At 39.8% G+C, this 23,567-nt stretch overlaps 1 protein-coding gene across 1 annotated transcript in view; it reads left to right on the top strand.

Annotated features, from left to right (window-relative positions):
- st8sia1 (ST8 alpha-N-acetyl-neuraminide alpha-2,8-sialyltransferase 1) overlaps window positions 1-16,813 on the top strand; it is a 54,967-nt gene extending 38,154 nt beyond the window's left edge. Inside the window, exon 5 of the mRNA XM_084910504.1 lies at window positions 9,882-16,813. Within this exon, the coding sequence (XP_084766630.1) occupies window positions 9,882-10,362 (481 nt within the window). The 3' untranslated portion in view covers window positions 10,363-16,813. The remainder of the gene's footprint in view (window positions 1-9,881) is intronic.
- The last annotated feature ends 6,754 nt before the right edge of the window (window positions 16,814-23,567 follow it).

The raw sequence follows: 23,567 nt of genomic DNA, 5'->3' as shown, positions 1-23,567 counted from the left end.
AGATATGATTGGCTGGCTGGGAAGCCGTGCAGGATTTTTGCAGTCTATTTCTCATAATGACGACTCCCCTCAAACAAATGACCATAATTTCCTAACCGTAGGGGCTAGAACGGTCATTCTTACACCGTTTTGTTCAGAAGAGATGGGGGAATCTTCAAGTGTTGACAATTTATCATTAAAATATGAATTTTTAGAGATATATAACATGGATGACTTGTTGACTTAGAAGCCACGAATTCCCCAATATGCAAATTTCATTGCCTCAGCCCACATATATGATTGGCTGGCTGGAAAGCCGTGCAGGCCCTGATTTGTGGATTTGAATTCCTCAGCCCTCAGATATGATTGGCTGGCTTAGAAGCCATGAAGGCCCCAATATGCAAATTTGAATGCCTCAGCCCACATATATGATTGGCTGGGAAGCCGTGCAGGCCCTGATTTGAAAATTTGAATGTCTCAGTCCTCACAGAGGATTGGCTGCCTGGGGACCTGGTAGAAATATATAGAAATAGTATGATTAAGCATAAATACTACATTTAGCAGAAATACTATATTAAGCACAAATCCTATAAAAAGCACAAATACTATATTAAGCAGAAATACTATAAAAAGCAGAAATACTATATTAAGCACAAATACTGTAAAAAGCAGAAATACTGTACTATGATTTGGGAGAAAAACTATAATTATTAGAAATACTATATTTGGTAGAAATACTATGTTTTGGCAGAAATACTATATTTACCTCAAATCCTATAAATTAGCAGAAATAGTATGATTTAGCAGAAATACTGTATTTAGCACAAGTACCAAAAAGTAGCAGAAATACTATGATTGAGCAGAAGTACCAAGATGTAGTAAAAGTACTTTGATTTAACAGAAATACAATTATGGAGGAGTAATACTTTAAAATGGGAGAAATATTGATACACACACACATACACAGAGCCTAAAGGGAAGAGTATTTGTGCCATGGAGTGTTAACAAGAATGTGAGGTCCATATTAGAAAAGCTGGTAAAATGCTAAAAGTTTGCATAATTGTAATAAATGATGAATATGAATTACTGGTCTGTGATAGTGTATTAATTTGAAGGGAAAAAAACCGGTAGACTAAGGTGGAATCGAACCCACGACGTTTGGGTCGCAGACCCGTGTCATTACCAACTGCGCCACTGGGAAAGAGAGCGGGCGCTTTGAAAAACAGGGTGATGAGCAGTCAGAATTAGATCGCGGTGAGAGGCAAAAAGCGCCGTTTTTTGGACTTACAAAACGTTGTGTAACTCAAAAACTAGGTGGACTAAAAGCATAATTCTTGTACTGGCTGAATCAGCGGACTTTGGTGTACTTTGACCGCGATTTTCATTGCTCTTTGTACATCCGTCGCTGAGATATGACGAGAGAAGAAACGGCAGACCTCAGATATGATTGGCTGGCTGGGAAGCCGTGCAGGCCCTGATATGTGCATTTGAATGTCTGAGTCCTCACAGAGGATTGGCTGCCTGGCAGAAATATATAGAAATAGTATGATTAAGCATAAATACTACATTTAGCAGAAATACTTTATTAAGCACAAATCCTATAAAAAGCAGAAATACTATATTAAGCACAAATCCTATAAAAAGTAGAAATACTATATTAAGCACAAATCCAATAAAAAGCAAAAATACTATATTAAGCAATATAAATATCCTATAAAAATCCTATAAAAGGCAAAAATACTGTACTATGATTTGGTAGAAAAACTATAATTAATAAGAAATACTATATTTGGCAGAAATACTAAATTAACACAAACCTTATAAAATAGCAGAAATAGTATGATTTAGCACAATAGTGATAACTTAAACAGAAAAATTGGAAAAGGAAAATGGACAGCTGAAAAAATGCTGAACATGCTGAGGGTCCCTAAAATATACTTGTTAAATGAAAAAAATGGGCAAAAAAAATATAACAGCCACAGAATCACAAATATGGACACACATGAAAACACACAAGCACAGAGAGACACACACACAAGATCCAATTCAGTCAACCAGTCTTAATATATTGAATTTAAATCTTACAATGAGATCATCCCATAAAAAAGCTCTCTCTCTCTCTGTCACACACACACACACACAAACACACACACACACACACACACACACACACACACACACACACACACACACACACACTCACTCACACACACAGAGGGAGAGAGAAGCAAGTTTCTAGTTCACTCAAGCAGGCTGGGAGCTGCTGAATTTGAATCCACCAATCAGAGAGCCTGTGCACTTTTTCCCGCCAAAACAGGTGCATGCAGCACAGAGAGACACAGGACTTTTGCAGTCTATTTCTCATAGTGACGACTCCCCTCAAACAAATGACCATAATTTCCTAACCGTAGGGGCTAGAACGGTCATTCTTACACCGTTTTGTTCAGAAGAGATGGGGGAATCTTCCAGTGTTGACAATTTATCATTAAAATATGAATTATTAAAGATATTTGACTTCTAATGCACCATAACTGAGTAGAGCGAAGCAAAAACTGCCTTGACCTGCCCTCAAACAACGCTTTCTAACTCTAAATCTATTTGGAGCATCAATATCATTCTTTCACCGTAAGAGACAGCAGGCTTTGGTGAACAATCATGGAAATTTTCAGGTCTCTGTGGAAATCCATGAAAAAGATATGACGAGAGAAAAAAGTGGTTCATTTCCAGAGTTTGAAATCTGAAGAAATCTGAGCGAAGGACGAATTTCCTACCCTCAAACAAGTCCAACTCATTTCAGAACGGTAATAGGTGAGAAAAACATTCTTGAATTGTGAGCGTCAGGAGTGTCTGAAGATATACGGGGACAAGCCTCATGTTTGAACTTCGCTTCGTTAAGGAGATATGACGATTCGAATATGCCTCTCATTACAGAAATCAAGCGGTGATTTTGAACAAACTCTCCATTGACTTTCTATGGAGAGTTTTGAGACTTTGTGTTGGTCTGAGGAGATTTGTGAAAATTCTATAAATCTCACAACAATGATGGTGACATTTTCTGAAAGCCAGCAAAAATACCTACATTTTGATGTATAATTTGTGGAAGTTGAGTGAAAATTGAGCAAGTAGCAAACAGTTGTTCGGACATGAAGAGAAGACTGCGAAACCTAGAGTGGCACACTGGAAGCCAAGTGCATAGCAACCATAACAACGCATGTATTTTGTGAAAAATCAAAATTTTGCAACTCAAAACTTTAAGAGGCATAAAAGTAAAACAGTAAAAGATTTGAAAAAGCTGATTTATACCTGAATAGCCCAATAATTTGTGAACATTTTAAAGTTTGAATGGTTGTTCTACGTGAAAATATGAGGAAGTAGTTAAGTTGCAAAAACAAGAAAGTTTTAGCAGAATTCCCATTCATTTCAATGGGACAAATTAAAGGAAAAAAGTGGAATATTTTAAAAAGTATAATAGTGAAAAATACCAAAATACATAGCCGGAAAGAGCAAAAATAGCAGAATAGTTTAAAATTTGAACGGTGAAAATCGGCTGAAAATTGTGGAAGTAGTTCTACGGCGAAAAGTGTACGGAAGCAACTAGAATAATAATAATAATAAAGAATAAAGAGAAACAGGAAAACAATAGTGTGGATGCCTTAAAGCATCCACACAACTAGAAAAATTTGCATTTCCTGCGAAAATGCAGTGTGGATGCTTTAAAGCTGAAGCTGTCTGCAAAAACTAGCTGAAAAGGGTGAAAAGTTGCAGAAATTGTAAAAACTTTGCAGAAGCAAAGGAACTTTGCTAAAATGTAATAACTCAGCAGAACTGCAATATCTTAGAGGAAACATAATACTTGGCAGAAATGCAATAGCATAGCAGAACTTAGCAGAAATATTGTAACTTACCAGAAACATGATAACTTCTCAAAAATACAAGAATTTAGGAGAAATAGTATAAGATAACAGAAAGAATATATTTAGCCAAAAATACTTAAACATTACAGAAACACTATGATTTAGAAAAATAGTACAACATAGCAGAAATACTGTGATTTACCAGAGACACTGTGATGAACTATGAATATTGTAATTTTAAATTAATACTATGTTTTAGCACAAATACTCTGGTTTAGCAGAAATACTATCATTTGGCAGAAATACTATGATTCAGCACAAATACTCTGGTTTAGCACAAATATTATAAGATAGCAGAAATACTATTATATAGCAGAAATGCTATATTTAGAAAGAAAAATATAATATAGTAGAAATAGTATGATTTAGCAGAAATACTGTATTTAGCACAAGTACCAAAAAGTAGCAGAAATACTATGATTTAGCAGAAATACTATGATTGAGCAGAAGTACTAAGATGTAGTAAAAGTACTTTGATTTAACAGAAATACAATTATGGAGGAGTAATACTTTAAAATGGGAGAAATATTGATACACACACACACATACACAGAGCCTAAAGGGAAGAGTATTTGTGCCATGGAGTGTTAACAAGAATGTGAGGTCCATATTAGAAAAGCTGGTAAAATCATAAAAGTTTGCAGAATTGTTATAAATGATGAATATGAATTACTGGTCTGTGATAGTGTATTAACTTGTAGGGAAAAAAAACATGTTGACTAAGGTGGAATCGAACCCACGACGTTTGGGTTGCAGACCCGTGTCATTACCAACTGCGCCACTGGGAAAGAGAGAGGGCGCCTTGAAAAACAGGGTGATGAGCAGTCAGAATTAGATCGCGGTGAGAGGCGAAAATCGCCGTTTTTTTGGAGTTACAAAACATTGTGTAACTCAAACACTAGGTGGACTAGAAGCATAATTCTTGGACTGGGTGAATCAGCGGACTTTGGTGTACTTTGACCGCGATTTTCATTGCTCTCTGTACATCTGTCGCTGAGATATGACGAGAGAAGAAACGGCAGACCTCAGATATGATTGGCTGGCTGGGAAGCCGTGCAGGCCCTGATATGTGCATTTGAATGTCTGAGTCCTCACAGAGGATTGGCTGCCTGGCAGAAATATATAGAAATAGTATGATTAAGCATAAATACTATATTTAGCAGAAATACTATATTAAGCACAAATCCTATAAAAAGCAGAAATACTATATTAAGCACAAATCCTATAAAAAGCAGAAATAGTATGATTAAGCATAAATACTACATTTAGTAGAAATACTATGTTTTAGCACAAATACTATAAAAAGCAGAAATACTATAATTTAGCAGAAATACTATATTAAGCACAAATCCTATAAAAAGCAGAAATACTATATTAAGCAATATAAATATCCTATAAAAATCTTATAAAAAGCAAAAATACTGAACTATGATTTGGTAGAAAAATTATAATTAATCAGAAATACTATATTTGGCACAAATCTTATAAAATAGCAGAAATAGTATGATTTAGCACAATAGTAATAACTTAAACAGAAAAATTGGAAAAGCAAAATGGACAGCTGAAAAAAGGGTGAGAGAAGTAAGTTTCTAGCTCAGTCAAGCTGCCTGGGAGCTGCTGAATTTGAATCCACCAATCAGAGAGGCTGTGCACTTTTTCCCGCCAAAACAGGTGCACGCAGCACAGAGAGAGACACAGGATTTTTGCAGTCTATTTCTCAGAGTGACGACTCCCCTCAAACAAATGACCATAATTTCCTAACCGTAGGGGCTAGAACGGTCATTCTTACACCGTTTTGTTCAGAAGAGATGGGGAATCTTCAAGTGTTGACAATTTATCATTAAAATATGAATTTTTAGAGATATATGACATGGATGACTTGTTGACTTAGAAGCCACGAATTCCCCAATATGCAAATTTGAATGCCTCAGCCCACATATATGATTGGCTGGCTGGGAAGCCGTGCAGGCCCTGATTTGTGGATTTGAATTCCTCAGCCGTCAGATATGATTGGCTGGCTTAGAAGCCATGAAGGCCCCAATATGCAAATTTGAATGCCTCAGCCCACATATATGATTGGCTGGGAAGCCGTGCAGGCCCTGATTTGAAAATTTGAATGTCTCAGTCCTCACAGAGGATTGGCTGCCTGGGGACCTGGTAGAAATATATAGAAATAGTATGATTAAGCATAAATACTACATTTAGTAGAAATACTATGTTTTAGCACAAATACTATAAAAAGAAGAAATACTATAATTTAGCAGAAATACTATATTAAGCACAAATCCTATAAAAAGCAGAAATACTATATTAAGCAATATAAATATCCTATAAAAATTCTATAAAAAGCAAAAATACCGTACTATGATTTGGTAGAAAAATTATAATTAATCAGAAATACTACATTTGGCACAAATCTTATAAAATAGCAGAAATAGTATGATTTAGCACAATAGTAATAACTTAAACAGAAAAATTGGAAAAGCAAAATGGACAGCTGAAAAAATGCTGAACATGCTAAGGGTCCCTCAAATATACTTGTTAAATGAAAAAAATCAGCAAAAAAATATATAACAGCCACACAATCACAAATATGTACACACAAGGAAGCACACATGCACAGAGAGAAACACACAAAAGATCCAACTCAGTCAACCAGTCTAAATATACTGAATTTAAATCTTTACAATGAGATCATCCCATAAAAAGGCTCTCTCTCTCTCTCTCTCTCTCTCTCTCTCTCACACACACACACACACACACACACACACACACACACACAAGATCCAATTCAGTCAACCAGTCTAAATATATTGAATTTGAATCTTACAATGAGATCATCCCATAAAAAGGCTCTCTCTCTCTCTCTCTCTGTCACACACACACACACACACACACACACACACACACACACACACACACACACACGCGCGCACACACACACACACACACAAGGTCCAATTCAGTCAACCAGTCTTAATATATTGAATTTGAATCTTACAATGAGATCATCCCATAAAAAGGCTCTCTCTCTCTCTCTCTGTCACACACACACACACACACACACACACACACACACACACACACACACACACACACACACACACACACACACACACACAGAGGGAGAGAGAAGCAAGTTTCTAGCTCAGTCAAGCAGGCTGGGAGCTGCTGAATTTGAATCCACCAATCAGAGAGCCTGTGCACTTTTTCCCGCCAAAACAGGTGCAGGCAGCACAGAGAGACACAGGATTTTTGCAGTCTATTTCTCATAATGACGACTCCCCTCAAACAAATGACCATAATTTCCTAATCGTAGGGGCTAGAACGGTCATTCTTACACCGTTTTGTTCAGAAGAGATGGGGGAATCTTCCAGTGTTGACAATTTATCATTAAAATATGAATTATTAAAGATATTTGACTTCTAATGCACCATAACTGAGTAGAGCAAAGCAAAAACTGCCTTGACTTGCCCTCAAACAACGCTTTCTAACTCTAAATCTATTTGGAGCATCAATATCATTCTTTCACCGTAAGAGACAGCAGGCTTTGGTGAACAATCATGGAAATTTTCAGGTCTCTGTGGAAATCCATGAAAAAGATATGACGAGAGAAAAAAGTGGTTCATTTCCAGAGTTTGAAATCTGAAGAAATCTGAGCGAAGGACGAATTTCCTACCCTCAAACAAGTCCAACTCATTTCAGAACGGTAATAGGTGAGAAAAACATTCTTGAATTGTGAGCGTCAGGAGTGTCTGAAGATATACGGGGACAAGCCTCATGTTTGAACTTCGCTTCGTTAAGAAGATATGACGATTCGAATATGCCTCTCATTACAGAAATCCAGTGGTGATTTTGAACAAACTCTCCATTGACTTTCTATGGAGAGTTTTGAGACTTTGTGTTGGTCTGAGGAGATTTGTGAAAATTCTATAAATCTCACAACAATGATGGTGACATTTTCTGAAAGCCAGCAAAAATACCTACATTTTGATGTATAATTTGTGGAAGTTGAGTGAAAATTAAGCAAGTAGCAAACAGTTGTTCGGACATGAAGAGAAGACTGCTAAACCTAGAGTGGCACACTGGAAGCCAAGTGCATAGCAACCATAACAACGCATGTATTTTGTGAAAAATCAAAATTTTGCAACTCAAAACTTTAAGAGGCATAAAAGTAAAACGGTAAAAGATTTGAAAAAGCTGATTTATACCTGAATAGCCCAATAATTTGTGAACATTTTAAAGTTTGAATGGTTGTTCTACGTGAAAATATGAGGAAGTAGTTAAGTTGCAAAAACAAGAAAGTTTTAGCAGAATTGCGGAAGTTTCCCATTCATTTCAATGGGACAAATTAAAGGAAAAAAGTGGAATATTTTAAAAAGTATAATAGTGAAAAATACCAAAAGATATAGCCGGCATTAGCAAAAATAGCAGAATAGTTTAAAATTTGAACGGCGAAAATCGGCTGAAAATTGTGGAAGTAGTTCCACGGCGAAAAGTGTACGGAAGCACCAAGAATAAAAGATAAAGAATAAAGAGAAACAGGAAAACAATAGTGTGGATGCCTTAAAGCATCCACACAAAGATAAAGAATAAAGAGAAACAGGAAAACAATAGTGTGGATGCCTTAAAGCATCCACACAATAAAGAGAAACAGGAAAACAATAGTGTGGATGCCTTAAAGCATCCACACAATAAAATAAAATAAAAGTCTTATGTAAAACACAATACAATACTATACAATTATTTAAACAGCAGTGTCCAAGACAATCATAGTGATTGTGGGCAAGTTCGTGTGGGGCAGTCAGTGAAAGGGCAATGGTGGTGGGTCAGAGTTTGTATGTTTGGGGGGGGGGCTCGAAAGCATGTTAGCCGGTCGAGTTGAATGCCGCTGTCGGGAATCTTATTGTTAAGCCAAGTTTCCACAAAGACGAAGACACAACACTCTCTCACTGACTTCAAGGTGGACCGAAGTAAGTGTACATGATCCAGCCTGTTGTCCAGGGAGCGCACGTTGAACAGTGCAATAGTGGGAATAGCGGGTTTGTGTGGATTAGCCGCTAGCCTGCTCCGGATGCCTCAGCGCTTACCCCTCTTTTGTCTCCTCTCGCACCGCCTGAGACGTTTCCACTGTAGGCGAGGTCTTGTGGCAGGGGTCGCTAATGGTAGATGCCCCGACGTTTCCACTGTGGGCGAGGTGTAGTAGCGGGGGTCGCCGATGGTAGATGCCTCCGAAGCTGCAGTTCGTCAGTGTGGTTCGTAGCTCTTCTGTGATTAAAAAGTTAGTGGATTTGCTTCTCTTGATTTTGAGAAGGAGCTCACGACTATATCAGTGTTGTGAAAAACAAGAAAAAGAGCAAAACAAAGACAGGAACACTGTTTTCCGCGCCACCATCTTGGATCATCACACAGATTGTAGATGGGGACAGGAAAGCATCCGTCTGAGGACCCAGGCACAGACAGATGGAAAAGACTAATGGACTGAGTTGTGGAATGAATGTGAAGGCATGAGATATGCAAGAGTTTACATATGGGTTTTGCAGAAGACACAAATTATAGCTGTAATATGCATAAGACAAGAACAACTCAGCCCAGAGCTACTAAACAATAAGTAGAATATTTGCAGAAGCAACACGAGGCATTGTAATCAGGGTTTAAAGAAACATAAAATACATCAAAATAAATAATAACTTGTAATAGCAGTAGTAGTACAAAGCCTTTTCTTTTCTTTGTCACATTGTCTGTTTACTCGAAGCTGTTAAATGTTAAATTGCTGACAAGTGGTCACGAGTGTTAGTCCAATAGGCCATTGTAGTTTATAGATTTTTTGCACCAGCATAGCAAGGTCATTTCCTTTAACAACTGGCAGAAAGAGAAAGCAACTGAAGAAAGCAATTTTTAGTTTGCAGAGAAGTCACCAGGTTAGCGATGACTCTAAGGTATACAGTTATACAGTCATCTTTTTATCTATCTTTCTCTCTTACTCAGATTTCAGAGCCTTCTGTGGTCAAGAAAAGATTTTGTGGATAGTATGAAGGTCTATGGCTCGAGCTACATCTACATGCCTGCGTTTTCCATGAGGCCTGGCACAGATCCATCACTGCGCGCATATTACACACTGGCAGATTCCTCCTCCAACCTCACCATGCTTTTTGCCAACCCTGAATTCCTACGCACAGTGGGTAAATTTTGGAAATCCCACGGTGTGCACGCCAGGCGCCTATCCACAGGGCTCTTCCTGGTGAGTTTAGCCCTAGGACTGTGTGAGGAAGTCACAACCTACGGCTTCTGGCCGTTTTCCGTCGACCTGGATCAGCGACCGGTCAGCCACCATTACTACGACAACATCCTGCCCTATAAATGGTTCCATGCCATGCCTGAGGAGTTTGTCCAGCTTTGGCATCTGCACAAAAGCGGCACGCTTCGTGTGAGGGTGGGACGTTGCACCCCTCAGGAAGGAGGAAGTTAGAGCACCTTGAAAAGTGAAGCGATTGCACACAGCTCCATCTGTCTCCCTACGCATTCCTGCTGTAAACCCCCAATCCCCACCCCCACCCTAGCCCAGCTGATCCCTAATTACTATGAGAATGTCCTCCACCCATATGAGCCACACTAGGGAAAAAGGAACACAGTGACACATGCAGGCACGCACTCACACAGCATAACATATTTACACATTCCTGAAACTAGCCATATCTACCTGTGTTTCTGAAATTGTGTATGTGTGCATGGTTGAGTGTCTGTATGGAAAGCATCATCTGGGACTAATACATGTGAAAGTATGGGAGTGGATGGTTGGGGGATGGATTTTGTGCACTGACTGTGTGTAACTGACAGAAGGGGCAGCTGGAGCACATTCCCCTCTGGGACTTTGTTAATCAAGAATAAAAGAAGTGGAGGGCGGAAAGGGGGACAAATAAGACTAAAAGACTAGAGATAATGGTAGTTCCTAGTAACTTGAATAGAAGCTAAATTTAATAGAGGAAGGGAAAAAGGTAAACTTTGAAGTTGAGTCATTAAAAGCCATCGGCCAAGATTTTAAATAGTCTAAAAATTTTATATTTGAACCTGGACCTCTCTTCCACTGAAGATTACCAAATTCAGTTTCCGAGGGTCCGAAGTCCATCATTAAAACGTCTTAGCTTCACTTGCTGTCATCTGCATTTTATCCTCGTCAAGCTACATCTTTTATTGTTGAATTTAAATGTAAATTTCTGCTAAGGATGTCAGCTTTATCTAATAACGAAAACTCAATTGAGTGCTGAGGTGAATAAGATGACTCTTGATACATATTCATACTTCAGAGTACGCTGGATTAAAACAGGTGCTCTGCTGTTTATGTCCCTGTTGCCAGGATAGATCATGGTATCATTAGCTTGATCAAGGAGGGCTTTTTTTTCCACCACTCACATACATGTCTAACTCAGGGTGAACATGCTCCGAGTTGACTGAACTAAGTGTTATCATCCTTTCTAGAGCCAAGAACTGAGTTTCCCATCTTTTATTTAATCAGTTAGATTCAGTGTTTGATGAATCTGTCTTCTAGAACAGGACCAAGGGGAACATGGGAAAAAACTAGAAGTCACACACACATATACACTAGGGGTGCAACGATACTCGTATCGATATTGAACCGTTCGATACAGTGCTTTCGGTTGAGTACGCATATGTATCGAACAATACAAATTTTTTTATTTATTTTATCAACTTTTCTTCTGACGATGCTGTCTGTGTTGAGTGCTCAGTGGATCTGCGTTCGACTACTCCGCCTAGGCTGCACTGTGGAGTGCAGATCCACTGAGCGCAGCGCAAGCTAGCAAGACAGAAGCTAAGCTCGTTGCAACATGCAACCGCCTCAACGCTACCCGAAATTGAAGCTCCCTCACCCTCATTCAGATCTGGCGTTTGGTACTATCTTGGTTTTCATGTGACGTATGACCCTGATGGTAAGCGCGTCATGGACAAAAGTAAAACAGTATGTCGGATGTGCCACGCAATGCTCAATTTGTGGGAACTAGTGCGTTAGCACAGTTAGCTTGTTAACGTGTTGACGCCGTCCAGCCCCACGCACAGGTGATCTGCGGTAACTCGTTAATGGAGATTTGCCGCGTTATGGCGTTAATGTCATTTTAACGAGATTAACGCTGACAGCACTAGTGGGAACGCAACGAACATGACTGCACATTTACGCCGACATCATCCTAGTGCAAAGACAAGTGGAAGCAGACAAAAACAACAAGCACGCATGCCACAAACTTTACCCGAGTCATTTAGACAGTTGTTAGCACGTGATTCTCCTTATGGGGACCTGATATGTTTAATATGTTGCTGAGAATATAGCCCAGAAGAAGCGTATAGTATAGCTTTTATTTTGGAAAGAGACATTTCTCTGTAATAAACTCTTTTCTAAAGATGAGTGATTTCTCGATCAGATAGATTTTTTTTATTATTATTATTTTGTTGTTTCAGCAACATTAAATTTCAAAACTGTACTTTTGAGTTAAAATATATATTTATAATTTTAATAAATGACAAATTAAAAAGCATGAACATTTTTTTGTATTGAAAAAATATCGAACCGTGACACCAAAGTATCGAACCGAACCGTGAATTTTGTGTATCGTTGCACCCCAAATACGAGGGGGGGGGGGGGGGGGGGGGGGGTGAAGAAAGAAGATTAAAAGTTGTGTTTATAGAAGGATTTTTCTCTGCTTTCCTTTAAACAAGCGCTGGGGTGCCAAATAGAGCTTTAGTTCAAAGTAAAAGCCATTAGAAATGTTGTCTTAAGTACGATATTCCCTAGAATGTTTAGCCAAGATGCATTTTAACCTGGTGTTCAAATGGTTTTCTTTGCCAAATGGGATTTTTCAGGACTATGACAATTCTTTTTTTTAAGGTTCATTGTCAAGGGGAAAACATCTATAAGCAAAAATGAACATTTGCTAATTAGACAAAATGAACACACACACATAAGTACCTCACCTTTTATTTGACTCTAATCATCAATGACTGAATCTTTGGTACGTTTCAACTGCTAGCAGAACTCGTAGACCAAAAGAAGAAAAAGAAAAATGCACAGCCAGTGCATTTCTTCAGAGGGGCTGCTGGAAGTCGTCTCTTGGTAACTGTACTATACTTGTGAAGTGCCAACAGTGGTCTCTTTGATACATGATGTTGAATTGAGTGAGGGCGTGACAGAAAGAGACAGAAAAATCCTGTCACTAAATTACATTTCAATCAGTGTTGTTGTTTTTTTTATTATTACCTGAACTTATGAGGTAAGTTTTGTGATTTATTCATGCCATTATTGTCATTTTACATTGTAGCACAGGAATAACTGAGCCTGTTAGAATAGTTTCTTTTTCTTTTTGTTTGCACAAGGGAAAAGTAACCTGCTGACACACAAGCCAACACGGCATATGTTTGTGTGGACTTGCAGCCCTTGCAGATTGAAAGTGGTGTAGTTGTTTTGAAAGAGCTGTTTCTTAAAAATGCTGTAAATGCTATTTGAGAGTGATAAATGTGATCATGACATGCTGTTATTTAGCAACGAAGGATGACTAACTGGAAAGTGCATGGAGTATTGTACCACAATACTATATTCCTCTGAGTCAAAGTTGAACTATGTTCATAGGTTTGTGCTTTATGTTCTTGTCCACTCTGATACACTGAACAAGGTCCAGTGCCTTTATGCTCTACTAAAGCGAAAATAATAATTTAAACAAGGGATATTTCTAATGCTAATCATGTATCTTGATTTTCTTGGCTAAATTTGGATCAGTTGGACGATATGTGATATGTAATAATGGCTGATGATATGTAAATGTAACTTAAAATGAGTTGTACACATAGCTAGACCATGTTATAATTTGAAAAAAAAATGTCTAGTCAAAATACATCTGTTGTTCTATAAGACTTTGAATTTGGTTGAAATTAGCGCTGGTCTAGGTATGTGATTTATTACTTTCTTGTACTTTCTATTGGGATGTTTCATATTTGCACCTTTATTTCATGTTGTGTTTCCTGTCCAATGTAGTGAATGAATGATATGTGAGATATTTGAACTTTAGGAAAGCATGACGATCTTTGAATACTTATGTGCATTTGGTACCCAGACTTTTTATGCTGTGATGCAAGTTTTCATTTGATACTATGAGTGATTTGAGCAAGTGAAAACACTATAAGCAAAGCTGCACTCGTCTGTGAAAGTGAAGTGAATGATAATATGTGTCCATTAGCAAAATTGCAGGTCTGAAACCAGTTAGCTATCCCTGTACTAAAACACCTATTTCACTAAACTGAGGGGACTCCATCACTAATTGTAAGAAATCTATGAGAAATATAATTTAAAACAATTTTCTTGGTTTCTGTGGAGTAAATATTTATCTACAGCAAAGTGTAACTAGTAGCTTAGCATACAGCTACATATCCCTGGCAAAATCACAACTTGTCCCATTTAACTACCCAAGATGAAACTAAACTGTGCAATTTCTGAAGTAGCAACAATACTAGACTTGGTCTGTTGCTTACTGCAGAAAGTTGGGGGTAAAAACATTATAGGGAGAAAATGCATGATGCTTGCATCCTAAAAAGTTTTGTTTTTTTTTGTTTTTTTTTAATGAAATAGGTTTCCAATTTTAAAATGTGGCACAATGAATTTGATAAACTCTATTCTAAAACTCTTAATTATCAGTGTTGTTAATTTTATAAAAGAATTAAGGGCTTTTGTTTTGTAAATTACACATATATTAAAGCATATTAGTCTACTGTTAAGACATAGCTGACTTTTATTTTGAAAATCCAACACCCACTTGGCCTTTCTGTTAATCATTGTCAGGGTCTGATGCTGTAGACTAATTTCCATCAGTATGTGTATGTGAGAAAGAGGAAGACAAGAGCAACTTTACATTGTGATTGGAAACTTAATTAGCGCTAGAAGTACTTTTGGGTTTCCCATACATAAATCAACCAGTCGGATCATGTTTAATCAACATGTCAGCTGTCAAGTTGCTTACACTTGTGTCAGTGACACAGCACTTAAATGTACCATTGTGATTGTATTCTGTGTAACTGAAAAAAATCTGTTAAATTTTGCTTAGCACTACTCACAAGAGATGGCTAGTGGTCAGAATAACAGCTAATAATAATATTTATATGTAATGTTCTTTTACGTTAACCGACCCAAAAAGTGACTTTACAGATCTGTGTTTGGGTTTTGTTTTTTTTTAAACCCCTAGTATTAAAAATTTTATTGTTTCTGTGTTTCTTCAAAAAATGCAACAAATTATGAAATAATTTACTCTTAAACTATTCCTAGATTGCAATTGCAAGTAATTGCCTCACACAGAGGAAGTCACTTTGGTGTGAAAATGGTGTTTCTGCAACAAACAATGTAAGGGAGATAACCATTAAAGAAAAAGTTTTAAAAAGTAATCTAATTTAAAAAAAAGTGCTTTGTAACAGTTAGACCAAAGAGCCAATTAAACCACTTCACAGATAGACTTGACAGAACCAATTTAACTTTTTTTTTTAACTGTTTTTACTAACCCAAGCTAAGTAGCACTAGCTGTAAATGTATCTTAGATTAGCTTAACTTACTGTAGCTCAGAAATAACAACTAAAGTAACTAAACTAAATCCACTAATAGTCAACTCACACTCAAATTTAATCTTTGGTCATCTGTGTACTTAAAAAAAAAGGAAAACAAATTAAAGATACAATTTTATAGCCCTAGCCTATGAGCTTTGTAGCATTTGGACAAAGGTTGCTTGCGTGTTTTTGCTAAGCTAAGGTAACTTGCTGCTGATTGTACCTTTAGGACACAAATGATATATATATTTCCTAAAATGTCAAACAAAAGACAGCATTCTCTGAGGTTTTTGAAAAAAGTGCAATTAAAATAGAGCATCACAGCATAAACACAAAAGCAGTATTGTTAGCATATTCTTTCCTGTCTCCGTCCAGCATTTCCCATCAAGCGCCAGTATGTGTGGCTGCAGTGCACACTGGTAACACCCTTGTCATAGAAAGGTTACATGCTTTATCTGCAGTGTTTTTAAATTAGACACCTCCATGTGATGACAAAGTGAAACCTATGATTAGCTCTTAGTTCTGTAATACAGTTCCTCATGGTAATGATATCTTCTGCTAGGAAAACAGTGTTTTGTTGTCATAGTGAGGGTTTAGTACTGCAAATCAGGACTCAGAGCAGTTCAGGTTGCTTGTGAAATCTTCACATTTGTGTGTAAGGGGAATAGTAAGGTGGGTCAGCTAGCACACTAATTAAACCAGTTGTGATCTGATCAATCTAATCAATAGTTTCGCTAAGAAACTGCACAACTTAATGACACTGTGTATAGGAGTTTTTGTTTTGCTATCTGCATCCTCAGTTCAAATAGGAAGACATTTTTATGCAACCCCCAAAGGGTATTAAAAGGAAATCTTTAAAATTCCAAGACACTAGTCGAAGATCATTGAAACGGAAATAATCATGTGTAAATACAGTTTGCCTTCCCACACCCCTGTGTTTGGATTGAGATGTGTCCATAAAGTACAGCTTTTCTACACATTTAAATATTCAATGTTATGCAAAGCTTTTTTTGTTTTGTTTTGTTTTAATTGCCGTGTACATGTGTCTTATCTGCCTTGACTGAGTACATTTGATATAAAAAGATGAAGAAATCCAAACTTCTTGAAGGCGTTGCATTTTGCTTTACTCTGGCTTGCTCCTTGTCCGCTCATTGAAGTTATGACATGTTCCTGCCTCAGCATGGTAAAATAAATCAGGACTGCTGTTGGACTAGAACCAGTTTTATCTGCCACCTGGAATAAACTGTGAAAGATAAATAAGAGGGGGAAAAAACAATGAATCCAACTTATCAATAAACAAGTTGAATAAAGGAATCCAATAAAAAAAGGAATATGCATTTTTTTGTGGTTTTCTTTAAGAATATGAGTGTTGAAATGGTGCTGATGGTGGTGTTTTATAGCTACACACTAAGAAGGGCAAATTTTTCCCTTTTCCCATCCTTCGCGTACTCAATCTGCACCTAACATGTTTCATGTAAACTTCCCAGGCTGCTCATACTCATATGTAAGGCTTTTCATCTTACAATTTCACTGAAATTTACTTGCTTATTTTCTTTAGTTGTTATGAATATATCAGTGACACCTTCTGCTTGCTGCAGCCTACAGTCTGCATGGCTTATTTTTTCGGGCCATTAATTTTTAGAAAATGTGTCAGGAAAAGCTGCACAGCTGTCTCCTAGGCCCCTGCCCCCTGCTGGACCATTCAGCCTCATATGTGCTGTATTAATGTTCAAGGCCCTTTGTCTGATAAAAAGAGAGGTAATAGGATAAAGCCTATTAAGAATGATGAAGATTTATTTAGGGAGGTTAGAGGGAATGTAATCTGTAGTAATGTGGCTTTATTTTTAACATATTGAAATACTATGACAACAAGGAAAAGCATGAAACAAACATAAGAAAAACCATGATTATAATTTAACACTCAAAAAGGAGTAGAAGGAAATAAGATGGAAATAAGGGAAGTTGTTTTGTTTGTTAAAGCGTAGAATCAAATAAAAAGTGTTATGTATGCATTGCATTGCTAAAAGATTAATAAAAAATCATAATGTCTGTGTATGAATTAAACGGTCCTTAAGACATGAGAAAAAGGAGAAGTCATTTCTGTCTGTATGAAACTTAAGAGTTATTAGGGAAATTGAGCTGCAGTATTGTTGAGTGGAGTGGAAGATAAGAAATGCACCAAAACTGCAAGTCATGCAAGTGCGTCAAAGGGGCCTAAGGAGGAACATGACATGTCCATAGATGGTGTTTCCATCCGGAAGATGTCTGGACAGGTCCGTAGAGGTGTATAAAGAGGGGAGGCAAAAGCGGAGAGGGGCAGTGTTGCCAACTTAGCGACTTTGTCGCTATATTTAGTGAGTTTTCAGACCCCCTTAGCGACATTTTTTCTAAAAAGCGACTAGCGACAAATCTGGTGACTTTTTCTGGTATTACTGGAGACTTATTTATGACGACTTTTTGACGTGAAAACGCGTATCGCTCTTACTCTCAACAAGCAGCGGTGCTGCCTTGGGCACCTCACCCGTGCCAAAGCGCTCACAGGCGGAGGATAGTCCTCCCCCAGCTGCTATCAAGGCAGGAGACGTTCACACCTGTGCGTCCAAACGGCAAATGAATCGCGCATGAGCGAAGCCGCTGCTCCCGCACTGACTGTAACGCAGTCAATTCTTCCTTCACTGTTATGCTGTTTTGTGGATCACAAGGTTTAAAACTACTTATAAACACACACTCTCACACACAAAGTAACTCCACCAGAGTGCCCGTCCAGGCCCGGATAAAGGAGCAGGGTTGGAATTGTGACATTAAACAATAATTGCTAAAAGAAATTTAATTTGTAGTTCTAAATAAATTCTAACTGCATTTAGGACGTTTTTTACTCACTTTATGTGTCTTCCACGATGTTATTTCTCTCTCCAACAACGTAGGTTACAATTACATTAGCATGACCAATTATGCAAATTAGGCGATGACGTCTTTTAGGACACTCTTTTAGGCGACTTTTAGGACAGCCAATAGCGATTTTCTTTACTGGGGAGTTGGCAACACTGGAGAGGGGCTTTTTCCTCTAGTCCCGAGCCGGTGAGTAGGTTGAGAAGAGACTGAAGATCCGCGGTGAGAAGACGAGCAAGGGACGGCAAGAGGAGAAGTCATAACCCTTCACCGTGGATCGACTGATTGAATTATGAATTTTGAACTGCCTACTCATCGTATGCTGAGTTAGGATTGGAGTCAAGAAGGTGAAGACGGGGAGCCTTGTACTGGGCTACACTTTATCTTTCCTTTGGACATCGGCCAACACAGCGGGGAGCTGGATTCTATCAGTGCGCACGATGATCTTCCCTCCTAAAAGAAGACCCACCTCAACGACGGTTGTAGTCATTTAGCAACAGAATAGTTAGGGTTTATAGTATGATAAATTGATTATTTGGATTTGATTGATTAAATTGCAATTAAGCTGTTTGCTAACCCCTGCTGAAATCTTGCTTTAATAAAAATTATCTATCTGTATTCAAAGTCAGAATTGTGGACATTCATTCTGTTATTTCCTTAAAACAGTAAACGGTATGTGTGTTAACTCCTAACATCAGATTTAAGGGTCTTATAGGTTATTCTAGTCAGTCATTATAACACATCCTTGGGACCTACTGTCCAGGTCACTAAATTTTACTCAGCACAATAACAAGTGCCATAGATCATTAGAGGAGAGCTGCCGTTAATAAGTGTGGCTGACAAATATCTTTCATTAAGGTTGCCAATGAGAGCATAGAGTCAGAGGTAGTGCAGGGCGGGCGCTTAAACGAAGGCAGTTAGAGGCTGAGCGAGTCTCCTCGCCACCGGCTTAAACTAGTCTCAACATCACCTAACAAGGTAATACCCGTAGGGATTAAGGGACTCTGACCCCAAGGATGGAGAGCCGGTCCAGACCACCTGTACAGGGGTAACTGGGATCTAACAGCTTGGCGTCCCTGGGTGGGCTCGAGAGGAGAATCGAGTCCACTAACAAAGAAGCAGGAGAAGGAGCACCACTGACAGCTGTTGAGACGACCCAGAGGGGCAGTGAGGACCAGCCTGCAGAGAAGGTGTGCAGCCGACAGGACGTCGACCCGAGCACCAGGCAGAGAGCTACTGCCACAGAGAAGGTGTGCAGCCGACAGGACGTCGACCCGAGCACCAGGCAGTGAGCTACTGCCACAGAGGAGGTGTGCAGTGGAGAGGACATCTGCCCGAGCATCGAATCAAGACGACCAACTCTGAGGAGGGAAATCGTCAGACCTGCGCGGCCAGCAGGAGTAACGCAACGTCGAAGGAGGATTGACCAAACTCCGGAGGACAGCGTAGAGCAACCAGGCAGCTGACCAATCATCCCTGACTCAGCGCGCGAAGAGAGGCTTTGAGAGGTTAGCAACTCAAGACGACAAAGACTATAGACCAAGAACTCTAAGGAGAATGGAGAAAAAGGAGCAGACCCTCGAGGAAGGAGGGCGCTCTCCCTCATCACTGGGCGAAGGTTCAAGTCCAGAGGCCACAGGAGGGACAGAGGGAACCCACAAGAAACTCTACCGAGTGATACCCTACAGAAATGGCTTTAACTCTTGGCACGAGTCAGTCCGGGCGCACCTTAAAGGGATGAATGAAGAAACGGACACTGAGACCCTGAGTGAGAAAATTGAGGAAGCAATAAACCGAGGAGAGAAGTTTTATTCGCCCAAGACCTGCGATAAAGAGATGGTGGTGGTGATATCCAGTCCAAAAGAGACGAAAAGCAAAGAAAATATCTGCGGTTGGATAAGGTGGTGGAACGTAACATTGAAGGCAGCCTATCACTTTGCTCAGCAAATCTTAGAGAAAATGAAAAGAGACTTCTCGGATGAAGAAGAAGAAGAAGATTTGGAGCCGGCTATCCATCACCCTACACCTAAGGAAGAACAGTGAGGGAGTGGCCTGACCACCTTAACTGAGACGCAAGAGTTTCCAGAATTTAAGAAACTGAAGAACCTGGTTCGGGAACAAAAGGAAGAGGAAAGTATAACCGAGTACTTAAGAGAGGTATGGCCTCTGGTAGAGAGCTGCACCAGTAACGACAGCGCCAGGAGGTTGTGGCTCACACACCTGACTTCACAGCCCTTGAATGCAAGGGAACCAGCAGTCAAACATTTTCAAAGATTGGTGCGGGAAGACTTGGATGACGAGGAGTTCCTGATCGCACGCGGCAGAGCTGGACTGGAGAATGGACAGACACTCTCACAGGTATGGCACATGCTGAAGGGTTCCATCCCCCCGAAGAGGTATGTTAAGACCCTACGAGCCATCACTGAAGGGAGAAGAGGAGAGGTAACCTTTGTAAGGATGCCAGCTGACATGACCTCTACCCGAGAATTGGAAGTTGAGGTGAAAAAGTACGACTTGGAGCAGAATTTCTATGAAGGGAAAAGGAAGAGAGGGGCTAAACAGCCTGTCAAAGAAGAAAAGCCAACACCTAGACCAGCCACTCCTGGACCGACCAGAAGACCGCCTAAGAGATCACAGGTCAGCCCATCAAAACCACCTGAGTCAGGGCCACGAGCGGCGCCTGCAAAGAAAGGGGGGTATTTGCCCCCAGAAGAATACAGCAAACTCACATCAGAACAACGAGACGCTCTCCGGGAAGCCCACTGGGTGACGTCCGGAGGGCCAAGCAAATGACGTCTCTAGAGGCGCGGGTGACCCTGGACAATGCCTACTGGGTCGGGGATGAAATCTACACGTTAGTGGATGGATCTCCATACCTGGTAGACACTGGGGCAGAGGTGTCAATGACCCGCAAAAGCCTCAAGAGAAAACGACACCTGACTGTACAGTTTGCGAATGGATTTGAGAGTGCCAAGGGAAAGGCAGTGGCCCATACAGATCTATGGAAAAAGATCGCTGAACTAAGGATGAGTATAGACTTGAAAGTAGTCCACCAAAGAGCCCACGTCAAGGAGGGGGCTCATTGGAGAGGAAACAACGAAGTGGATCGCTTCGTGCAACAAAGGAAAATAGTCTTTGTTGGGATTGAGAAGTGGGACAAGACACCCAAGGGGTCCTGGTTGGGTGATGATGACTTATGGTGCGGTCTTCCCGAAGAGCGACCGAGCCATAAGCCCCGGAAATACACCCCCACCAGGGCTCAGCTCTCCAGGGTTGGCAACCCTCGCCCAGAGGCGCGCTCAACAACGCACATAGCACCAGCCCGCTTTGCGTTGCTATTTAAAAAAAGAAGAAAAAAAAAATGAAAAAGAAGATTCTGTGTTTTTTATATTTCAGATGGAGCGCAACTGTATCCAGTGTGCCCTAGACCTGCAACAAGCTGGCTGTCTATGGGTAGTAGCTCCGGGTCTGTGGTGTGTTGGATGTTGCAAAGGCCATTTTGCTGTTCACTCAGCACAAGGAATCTATTGCCACCCTGACTGGTCATCTTTGCCCATTGCACCCGTCCTCAAGATTGTGGAATTGGAGGCTACTGCAACGGTGATCTGGAACTCCATGTCAATGGGGAACCAACTTTTGAGGGCACAGCCAAGATCGTCCACGGAGACCTATTATCCAGTGTATGTCAAGATGTGGGAATACCCAGAAGGACAACGAGTGATTTCAACACATCTCGCTGACGGCCGCTTCATCGCAATCGGGGAGAAAATCCCAGGAGTACAGAAGAAACCTGAAAAGACCACGCAGCATGCTGAGGTCCAAACCCCCTGGGTAATGATGCGGTCCTATTCAGATATCACTGAAGAACTGGTCGAACTCCACTCTCTGCTAGAACTGGCGACTGACATACAGCATTCTGCCATCGGGAGCTCTGAGGAAGCTGGGTCGACAAGCCCAGTGCATACTAGTTCGGAAGAGGAGCAGCAATTGGTTGATCAAATAGCAGAAGCCCAGCAAGAAGAACTGATGGCGTATGACTCTGTTTCATCAGGATCCCTGACAGATACTCCAACTGTGGAAGAGATGACAGTCCTAGATTCCTGGGAACTAGGCCTCACTCCATCCCCTGAGTTCCCTCAACTGATTCCACCATTTGGAAGTGATGACGATATTCTGACCCTGACAGTCCCGGACGACGATCTGCTACATGAGTTGTGAGGCAGCCGGCGATCTCAAGGAGGGGGTGTCAGAAGAATGTGAGAGTCTCCGGCATGTTTGTCACAAATGGAAATATCTAACAAAGTAAATGCAGAATAAACACAAAGAATGTATGCTTAAATTCAAAGAGAATTTGAATAGTTTTCAGCAATCTTTTAGCACAGGTTCAGTCCTGTGAAATACAACTTTTTAAAACTCTCATATACTAATAGGTAAGTATACACTAATATATATAATAAACATATATACTAATATATATGTTCCTTCTTCCTGATGTTGCTGTCATTCGGAACTACTACTTCTATCACCATGGCCGTCTTCTTCTGTTTGTCTTCCACCACTATGTCCGGTTGGTTAGCCATCACCATTTTGTCCGTCTGTATCTGGAAGTCCCACAGGATCTTAGCTCGGTCATCCTCCACCACCCTAGGAGTTGTCTCCTATTTTGACCTCTTGACTTCCAGGCCATACTCGGCACAGATGTTTTTATATATACTATGACGGCCACTTCTATTACAGTCAAAAATTGACCTACAGTGGGGCCTACTGGGGGCCAAAATAATGCCATCCACAGTAATCTGTTAGCTTCAGCTTTGTGTGAATGTAAAGGTAGAATTTTTATTATTATTTTTCAGTTATGAATGAATCTACAGAGCTCTGGGGAACTCCATGGCTACATTTTGAGAAAGACTCATTCATGGCCAAACTGAGAAGGCTTTTCAAAGAAGCACGGGGGATTTCCTTTAATCTCAATCTCAAAATCCTGTGATGATGCATTACTGAGTCATAAAATAATACAAGACTAGATGAAACCTTTGTATGAGGCTATAAGAGGCTGCTGACTTTAACTCGTTGTATAAACTGCTGGAACAATCTGACCACACTGTATACCTCCACATTTTAGTTTTTCTCTACTTGCTATATCCATTTCTGTTTTTACTTTTTGTTTCTGGACTTTGAAAAACCTCCCCAGACACC

Source organism: Perissodus microlepis, chromosome 17 (genome assembly GCF_051167445.1).
Source record: "Perissodus microlepis isolate ML-2025 ecotype Zambia chromosome 17, ASM5116744v1, whole genome shotgun sequence".
In the NCBI taxonomy this organism is placed as follows: domain Eukaryota; kingdom Metazoa; phylum Chordata; class Actinopteri; order Cichliformes; family Cichlidae; genus Perissodus; species Perissodus microlepis.
The sequence above is the reverse complement of the archived record's forward strand: the minus strand, read 5'-3'. Positions and strand labels throughout refer to the sequence as shown.